Source organism: Trachurus trachurus, assembly GCF_905171665.1.
Source record: "Trachurus trachurus genome assembly, chromosome: 9".
NCBI lineage: Eukaryota > Metazoa > Chordata > Actinopteri > Carangiformes > Carangidae > Trachurus > Trachurus trachurus.
The window spans coordinates 27064741-27074246 of NC_139895.1; the positions used below are offsets into that span (position 1 = coordinate 27064741).

General features: G+C 39.7%; 2 protein-coding genes across 3 annotated transcripts; one reads left to right on the forward strand and one right to left on the reverse strand.

Moving 5' to 3' along the window:
- The first annotated feature begins 2166 nt into the window (after positions 1-2166).
- tgoln2 (trans-golgi network protein 2) lies at positions 2167-8145 on the forward strand. Of its 2 annotated transcripts, XM_083979447.1 has the most exons (6): positions 2167-2260; positions 2607-2835; positions 4717-5430; positions 5686-5864; positions 6449-6532; positions 6632-8145. In XM_083979447.1, exons 2-6 carry the CDS (start codon positions 2781-2783, stop codon positions 6635-6637), a joined length of 1038 nt encoding a protein of 345 aa, XP_083835573.1. In that variant the 5' UTR covers positions 2167-2260; positions 2607-2780; the 3' UTR covers positions 6638-8145. The 2 variants fall into 2 exon arrangements, with proteins under 2 accessions (XP_083835573.1, XP_083835572.1); XM_083979446.1 differs by having other exon boundaries at positions 4717-5864.
- A 193-nt stretch (positions 8146-8338) lies between these two features.
- On the reverse strand, positions 8339-9243 carry LOC310991637 (dual specificity protein phosphatase 18). The gene has a single exon (XM_083979448.1). The coding sequence runs from the start codon at positions 9210-9212 to the stop codon at positions 8667-8669; it is 546 nt and encodes a 181-aa protein (XP_083835574.1). The 5' UTR covers positions 9213-9243; the 3' UTR covers positions 8339-8666.
- Positions 9244-9506: the final 263 nt, after the last annotated feature.

Genomic DNA, 9506 nt, shown 5'->3' on the forward strand with positions numbered 1-9506 from the left:
CCATAATAAGACTTTGCTTGTTTGCCGTTCTATCTTACATCATTCCCAGCAAAACCACACGGTCTCTGGTGCCACGGCTGCCTGCTCTGAGCCACTTCACCAATCCGTCAGTGAAATTACAGGTAATGAGTTGTCAAAACACCCAGCAAATCTGTCTCCTCGAGGCCATACATCGATATTCACTTCTGCTAAGACAGTACCCTTATTATTATGAAATTCAGTCCCCAAGAGAATGACTTCAAACGTGCTGGTTATTGCAGGTATTCTTCTGGTAAATATAACTCCATACCGTTGGCTGCTTATTTTCATAGTTTTCACTTGTTTCTTTATTCAAGGGAATCCCATGAAATCTATTACAACATGATTATTACAGCATTTCTGGGGTGAATTTTAGTACACGGTGGGCAGGGCAAGAAGGATTCTAAAGCACAGGTATTTAGCTCATTATTCAATAAAATTATTGTTGAAACGTAATAAAAGAAATGCTATCATAAAGTTCCCATACTCCACTGAGAATGTAACCTGTTTATCTGTAATAACAGATCTGTTTCGCATCCTCTCTCAACATCTGCCATGTAAGCACAAGGTCAGATTTAATACATGTTAATTTTTGCTCATTAAATTCCTCCAATCTCTTGCCAAGGTTCTTTTTTGGGCCTTCCTTTGATCTTGAATTTATTCCAGGTTAACCCTGTTATAGTTCCCCTGCGTAATATTGCACCTAGAACTGTCATTTCAGAAGTCACTGAAATGAGTTGAGATTTTTTTTTAAATGCAAACACAGAAAACGCCACACCATCAGCATCATCATTAATAACACTGATGAAAATCAACACAATAACAAATACTGACACCAGTGAGTTTCTGTCATTGTGTTCAATCAGTAAATCTGATCCTGGCTCTGTGACCTTATAGTCCCGCTAATAACAGGATGCTGATTGCTTCACACGTGGTTTCCTAAAGTGATACTAATTGATTGTTTCTGTAACATTCACTGAGCTTAGCAAGACTCAGCTGGTGCCTTTGTGAAGATAGGTATGGCTGGCTGTGAGCCTAAGAAGCTCCTAATGTATTATTCACACCCATTTGACCTTAAAGACGGAAATGCAAATGTGTGTCAAGAATGAGAGGGATCATTGGACTTTTCAAATGTCAAAGAGCCTGGCACAATTAAGACATATTCATTACAAGCACCCATAGGTCCCCCACACTCAGCTGACATGTAAAACACCTCCAATTAATATTTGAGTCATTATCTCATCAAGCTACTGCACACATTCAGTCCTTATCCCTAAAATATAATAACCATGGTTCTCATCTGCGAAGTTATGTGACTTAAGGCTAATTCTTTTGATTTACTGATGGAATAAGTACTATAGCAGTATTCATACCCTCTGAGGTTGTTACATGGACAACATAATGAGTTGATCGTTTTTGAAACACCCTGTAAACACATACATATTAGGTAATCTAGTGTCATGATGGCCTTTTTAAAATTATTGCACTAGCCTATATATCAATACTGCCATCTGCTGATGAGGCCAAGTAGTAACACAACCATGTCATGGAGTAAATACTTCCATCATGTCAGCACCTAACCTGTGGGTGGCAGCAATAACACAAATGTTATCCGCTCCACTCCTCTTGTGGTGAATCCTGTAAACAGCAATGTTTCTTGTATAACAATAACAATAGACATATAATTTAATTCCCCAGCAGTGCCCTCTCGCATATAGTTCAGGTCAGTTGAGTACAATGGAGTGTAAATACAATAGGAGGATGTCAGTCTCAAATAGGCTACAGTAGCATCTACAGTATGTGTATCTAAATATTTAGTCTTCCTTGGTGTCAACATGTGATATTCAAATCAACCTGACTAATTTGGCGATGACAGCTGAGTCTGGCCTCCCACTGGATTCCTTTCTACACCAGGATTCATCAAGCTGACTGTCTCTGATGTGTAAACATGTCTTGTTTTACCATATAGGCTACAATACATGCATAAGTGCAGACATTTGTGAAGAGAATGTGTTGTGACCAGGACTGAAAATGTCCACAGAGGCTTCATCAGATATTCCCTGGCTGAGCCGCACAAACAACATTTTGATGACACATGATGACAATACATTTTGCCTGACACATTGCACTGAGTTGCAAGACCGAGGGTTGACATCTGATTGGTTGTGCCTGGTCATGTGATATCTAGTTGCTAAACTAGGGAGTTCAGGGACAACCCAGCGTTACTACTTCTTCAGAAAAGGTGAGTGAATATTTTTATCCGCAAATCTATTTATTATATTTATTGTTATTATTGCACATGCGAACACTGTTACGACAACCTTATCCTGTGTCTTGTTTTGTATCTTGTGTGTTCTTGCCGCTGTGACTTCAAATTCCCTCTTTACGGGATTAATAAAGTCCTATTCTATTCTATTCTATTCTATTCTATTCTATTCTATTCTATTCTATTCAAATCGGTTAAAAAGGAGATACAAAAGAAAGAAAGAAAGTTTGGTGTTTGAGCATGAATTAACAGAGCCGTCCTGTAGGTGGCAGCAGTAAAATCCCCGTGTGTCGCTCTGTGTGTTTGTGTGTTTTATTTGCAGAAGAAGAGCGGGCTGGTTTTGTACACGGAAGCAGGAACAGGACTTGTCAAACCTTCCAACCTGTCAAACCGCATTAAGGTAGTTGACCCGGATTGTGTCCTGAGCGATAAGCAGAGACGAGCGGAGGACATCTGTTTGTGTGTGTGTGTGTGTTGACTCCGGTGTGTTGACACAATGAAGACGATTTTTCTGCTCCTCAGTGTGTCTCTGTGTTGCTGCTTAGTCACAGGTGAGTGGAGTTTTGCGTCGTGTTTTTCTCTTCCAGTCATTGTTAGAGAAACAGTAGACTCTCTCTATAATCCCTCTTCTCTTCCCCTCGACTGCTAATTTACGAATTAAGTCGCGCGACACAGGTGGAACTAATGACAGGTCAGTGCTGTGCAGTGGGAACATTTCTACTGAATAGAAACATTGGAAATATTCATGTTCTTCTAGGACCACGAGGACAAAGTAAAGTGGAGAATTTTGTTTGGTTAACTTTAATTTTCTGTAACTACAAACTCCAAACCAAATATCTATACATTGAAAAGCTCAATAACCTTTATAAAATGAAACAAAAACACAGAACAAATCAAAAACATGACTGGATTGATCTGTTCAGTTATGCTCACTGACTTTATCACACCTCCATTGTTCTCCAGTGTCCTGTTTACACAGCATGGTGCTTGTGGCAGGTTAATAAAAAGGCCACACACCCCCAGCACTACAAATCACAATCATCATACCGAGGATATCTTATCGTTATCTGGCTTAACCAAGGCCTCGGGGCTTTGGCCCTCCAGAGGCCGTTAGGATTTCAGGTTTAATTCTGGATTTTCAGTCCTAGCACGTTGGTTCACCTCTTACCAGGGGAAATGACCATGTTAAGTAATACTGCACACCAACTGCCAACAGCCTGAGTCATAATAATTCCAACATAATCCAGACGAGAACTAAGTTTACAGTAAAATGACTAAAGACAAACTGAGGGAGGATATCAGACTAATGGAACTACAGAATAACGATTAAAGTTTGATTTTGATTGAACAATGATTCTTTAATCCCAACAGGATTCCTGACAGTGTTGATGCTTTTACACTCCTCTTCTATCACTGTGGTTTAGAATAGCATGAAGAGATAAAAACTGATGTCTTTCATTAGGAAAATGATCCGCACTGTTAAATATTAAATACATCTCAGTCAGTTTGACCTCGTATTTTCTCCTTCAGTTGCAGAAACTCTCTGACATTACTTTTACTTTTTTTTTTGCAACTGCATCACATATTTAGGCTATTGTAGCTTGTTCACCAGGGGAGGGAAACAAAACAAATACAAACGTTCCAGGTAGAAACTTAATGATAATTAATTCATGTGTTTACTGTAGTAAATACCGGTAGTGGTAAAAGTGCTAAATGGTAAAGTCAGCTTGACTTAAATAATTTCAAATTCTACATAAAGAATTTTAGATAAAAATAATTTGTCTTTCTTAGTTTTTCCAATCATTAGATCATGTTGCTCACTTTATGATGTTGCTTTAAGAGTCAATTGCCCACAGGTATCAGCGTTTCCTTAAATATCATACTGGGTGACTAGCTACATGGTTCTGGCAATGTTGTTAACAACCACCTATTTCACATAAACCCAGCTGCATACATTTTTTTTAAAAAGTGTGAGCCAGTGTATAACCAGGTTTGTTACACATTTTACCTAAGATGGCCAATGTTAGGTTAAGTTGAGCAAGTTAAACAAAACAAACAAGCAAACAACAAATACGTACGTATGTTGAAACTGCTTTGTGGTACAAGCCAAAACAAATGAACTCAAGTTATGAGTAGGTTCATGTGAAAGAGGAGGATATAGCTGTGCAACCACAGGCAACAATTATAGAGCAGGGAGGGGACATTTGGCAAAAGGTTACAGTGGAAAGTCCCACTGTCGGTTGATCCTCGAGTGTGGGCATCAGAAAAAATAACAAGGTCTGACAAAATATTCAAAACTTTGCTGTGGAAACAAATAGAGAAATTGTGTGTCCTGTGTCACCAACCAAGAATTCAAAAGACTATTGTTGCTTTACTTGTCACCATGATTTTGTTTTGCTGGTTAAAACTTGTTTTGTTTTCCTAATTTAAAGGTTTACCAGCAAAAGTTGAGAGCGCCCAAAAGACGGAGCCAATCCAACCTGTTGGACAGAATGTTAAACAAGCTGCTCATGGAGAAGCGGATGATCATCGTACAGATGCCATTGACAGTAAAGCAGAGAATAATCAAGGAACGCCACCTGTAGAAGAAAGTGACAGTCAGACCAAGAATCAAGAAACAACTGATGAATCAAAAGGTCAGGCCGGTCAAGCGCAAACGAACAATGCAGGGAAAAAGGGGGAAAAAATAACTGTTTCTAACCCTAAGCCCAAAAATTCAGGAGGTGATGCTAGCGAGGAAAATGGAGAGACAGATAGTGATATAGGAGGAGTTTCAAATGAGCCAAAAACAGGGGATGGCGGAAATCAGAATGGAGGCACAAATGAGAAAAAAGAAGAGGATGGTGGAAATGACAAAGGCGGAGACAAAAATGAGAAAAAAGAAGAGGATGGTGGAAATGACAAAGGTGGAGACAAAAATGAGAAAAAAGAAGAGGATGGTGGAAATGACAAAGGTGGAGACAAAAATGAGAAAAAAGAAGAGGATGGTGGAAATGACAAAGGTGGAGACAAAAATGAGAAAAAAGAAGAGGATGGTGGAAATGACAAAGGCGGAGACAAAAATGAGAAAAAAGAAGAGGATGGTGGAAATGACAAAGGCGGAGACAAAAATGAGAAAAAAGAAGAGGATGGTGGAAATGACAAAGGTGGAGACACAAAGAAGGAAACAGAGGATGATGATAACAAGGGAGGTGGAGACACAAGTGAGAAAAAAAAAGAGGACGGTGGAAATGAGATAGGCGGAGACACAAGTGAGAAGAAAAAAGAGGATGGTGGAGACAAAAATGAGAAAAAAGAAGAGGATGGTGGAAATGAGAAAGGTGGAGACACAAGTGAGAAGAAAAAAGAGGATGGTGGAGACAAAAATGAGAAAAAAGAAGAGGATGGTGGAAATGAGAAAGGCGGAGACACAAATGAGAAGAAAACAGGGGATGACACTGATGAGGAAGGTGTGGACAAACATCAATATCCCTCCTCCGGAATGAAGGACGAACCAGAAAGCAGTCATTTCTTTGCCTACCTTGTCTCTACAGCTGTGCTGGTGGCAGTGCTGTACATCGCTTACCACAACAAGCGGAAGGTACTTGTCCTCTGAACGTTTTGTTCTCATTCAGACCTCACTGAAGCACACTTCCTGTGTCTCAGGTTAACCCAGATTTCAGTGGCTCAGTATGACAACCATCAAGGTCTGTGCATAGTTGTTGAAACAAACAGATGTGATACTTTAATTTTATTAAAAAAAAAAAAAAAAACACAAGTACTGAGTGCTAGCTCTGTAGCAGAAGTGAGCAGTTCATTGCCACATTTGTCTCAAAGAAATATGGGGTCTGATTTAAACTAGCCAGTTGCTGGTGGTAGCTTCATACTTATACTGATATGAGAGTGGTATAAATCTTCTCATATATTTCAGCAAGAAAATTAATATGCACACATTTCTGAGAAATCCAACAGTTTCTTTGAGTTGCTGATAATCTGCTCTAATCATTGATTGCAAAGTACTGTGTGGTACATAATGGAGCACACAAAGACAAATGGATCTACTTTGCTGACTCTCGTTTGTTACCTGTGTAATGAAATTCACCTCTGTTTTGTAGACCAGATCAGCCATTTGAAACCAGATGAAAATTATCCTGAACCTTTTTGTCTATTTTTTGCTCTCTCCAGATAATTGCCTATGTTTTGGAGGGGAAGAAATCCAGATCAACACGTCGACCTAAATCAACAGAATACCAGAAGCTGGAACAACATGTAGGTTGCTGATATAAATAACCAACCTACCTCAAATTGTTTTCGCTTTTTTGATCAACTACCTTGAACTAGTTCTTAATTCTCTGCCTTTTCTTCCAGATGTGATCTCAAGTTGTTTTCGTGAAGCCCTTGCCTGGAGCAGCTGAATACACTTTAAGAGGGCGAGTGGATAATGGTGTTAGATGTTTCCTTGGTGTCCTCTGCATTGATATTAATTTGTGTTAAATGGACATTGTTCTATTTTCTACCTTCAGATGCTTATTGCATGACTATGCAGATAAAATTGTTGCCTTATTGAGGGACATAGTGAAATGCAGCGAGGGTTAAATAAGCATGTTGTTTTTGCACCTGTGTCGTTATTCCACTTTTTAGGCAATCTTGTAATTTGACCTGACTAAGGTCCTGAACTCAGGATATTTCAGTAGCAGATGAAAAATATTAGCTGTTTGGATTCCAGCCTTGTTTGTACAGGACATGTGATTGCACTGTGTAACGAAATAAGCCATCTGAATCCTTGTAAAATACTGTGTAGATTTATGGGATGTTTAAAATGTTTGTTAGTTAAAATGTATCAATACTGCATTTAGATGTGCTTAAGTATGACAGTGTTGGCCAGATGAATGTGTTAGCAATCTTTAATTTCCTGAGTAAAATAAGTATCCATACAAAAGTGTAAAAACAACATGCCACAGTTTTACCTTGGGTCAAATGTTTGACAATTTCAGGAGGTGGAGCATTTAGGCGAAGCTAAGCTAAGTTAGCGGCCTTCTGAACATAGCTTCACTATAGCATATATTTTACAAATGTAAGAGCGATGTTGATCTTCTCATCTCTCTCTGCAGTCTCCCAATGAGTTGAATGAGTCAACTAATGAGCATGGTTTGTACATAAAGGTCCCTTATTTTGTCTAGATGCTGAATATCATGCAAAACAACCTGTGTAGTGAGGCTGGTGTTGAAATGTTATCTGGAAACTGTCAGTCTGGTTATTATGTTTGCCCATGTGTCACTTGTTGCTTTGTCTTGAACTCTAGTCTGAAATGTTGATTGATTTGACCAAAGGTATTTTATACGAGGAAACTGGCCAACACCTGTGGTGTTTTGACCATTGAGAGTGCACTATTGCAAGGATGTGTCTGTGGGGATAGGTTGACCACTAATACATTAGATTTAACTGTCTAAAATAGATGTGTGTGTGTGTGTGTGTTAATGTTTATAGCTGACAGACTTGTGCCAAAATTTGAATTGCTTTACTGTGATTCAGTGTGTGATTATTGTATTGTGCCTGTTTCATAAATTAATATATTTTTACTGGTCATAACCTATGGAGAGCTGCTCTGTAGATATAGAAGGAAAAGAGATCTGATATAAAAGGAAAAGAGATGTAATTAAAATCAGTCCATATTATGTCCAAAAATATATATTTTATTGTGAAATCTGGAAAGAAAGTTAATGTTTTGTTTTTTTAACAGTGAAATAGAAAATCAGCTAATGAGTTCAATGAAGTATCCAGTATTTGTTTCATTTTGTTTGGAACTGCTGTCCTTAAAATGTTTCTTTGCCGAACCAATTCAGATGACTCTAAAATAAATGCTTTTGTACTTTCAAGTCTCAGATGAGCTGGATTCCCAAACTTTCTTTCATCAACAGAGCTGCTTCAGTAACTTAAGGTCTGGTAAGTGGTAATAATCAGCTGTAGAAGACATTCAGATATTGATAACTAAAAGTACCAATACAACCACGGTAAAACAATCAAGGACAAATACATTGCATCCAATCTAAATCTCAATGTTATAAAAAAGTAAAAGTAGCCATCCAAAGGGTCAGAGGAAAAATCGAATGGTTTGTGAGATGATCAAAGAATAAACTCACTGACAAACAACAAACTCACACATCTGAACCTTTACAAACATAGGCTGGGATGCATTGGTTTATTTCTTGTACACTAAAGAACCCAGCTGAAAGTTGTTTATAATACAACATAATATTTTCTTGAGTAGTAGGCTATATAAAGTATTGCAACAGTGCTTCAGTCTGCCCATAATAAGTCAGGAGGGATGATCAACATCCTGCACAGATGCACACACCTCTGTTAACCAGTGGCCCACACAAGGTAGTGCAGTAAGATAAAGTCCTCACACTGGCATCATATTCCTGGCCCCCTCCTCATACAAGTCCGGTATCTCTCCAATGGAGGAGTAGGTCATGCGGACAGAGTTGCATCCACGAAGCTCCATTTCATATCGGATGAGCTGCTTCCAGAAACCATTGTTGGGCCTCACAATGGGTCGACAGGTCCTGACGCACCTGTGGGCCTCCAGGAGAGCCACTCCTCGGTGCTTCATGAGATAGGCCATGCACAGCGCGGCGGAGCGGCTCACACCGGCGTTACAGTGCACCAGAGTGCGGCCTCCGTGCTCTGCTACGAGCTCTATTTTATCTGCCACACGGTCGAAGTGATCTCTGAGAGGGGACAGCGGGGAGTCGGAGACCGGGATGTGGATGTACTCCACCCCGGGGAGAGCAGGGCACTGACCCCTGGTCTCGGTAACGTTGATGACGCAGGTTATCTCATGCCTAGACACCTGAGCGGAGTCATTAGCCGCCTTAGCATTACTCACATACAGATGCTCGGTGACTTGACACAGGCCGGAGAGACCTGCAAGACCTGACCGATGCATGGGCAGCGAGGAAATTTGCCGCCCGTCAATGTTGTAAATATCCCGGATGTCGAGAGAGAGAGAGCAGAGCCATAGAGCCTGGGGAGAGGGAGAGAGCAGAGAGAGACTGGTACTTGTACGGCATCTCGAGAAGGCCAAACTTCGGCGAGCACACACGCTGTCGCCCTCAACTGGACAAATAAAAGCACATTATATAAATATCTCTTCATTTTATAGCCTATGTTATATTTTAATTCCTTCTTATTTTATCACAGGGTCTGCCCAATTAGATTTTTTTGGTGTAAGTATCTTGAT

What these genes read in the sequence shown, in the direction of transcription:
- tgoln2 (XM_083979446.1), top strand. Translation starts at nt 2,781, where the DNA reads ATGAAGACGATTTTTCTGCTCCTCAGTGTGTCTCTGTGTTGCTGCTTA. An exon ending in GTGTTGCTGCTTAGTCACAG is followed by an intron (nt 2,836 to 4,716) that starts GTGAGTGGAGTT and finishes CCTAATTTAAAG; the next exon opens with GTTTACCAGCAAAAGTTGAG. An exon ending in CTTACCACAACAAGCGGAAG is followed by an intron (nt 5,865 to 6,448) that starts GTACTTGTCCTC and finishes TGCTCTCTCCAG; the next exon opens with ATAATTGCCTATGTTTTGGA.
- LOC310991637 (XM_083979448.1), bottom strand. Translation starts at nt 9,212, where the DNA reads ATGCATCGGTCAGGTCTTGCAGGTCTCTCCGGCCTGTGTCAAGTCACC.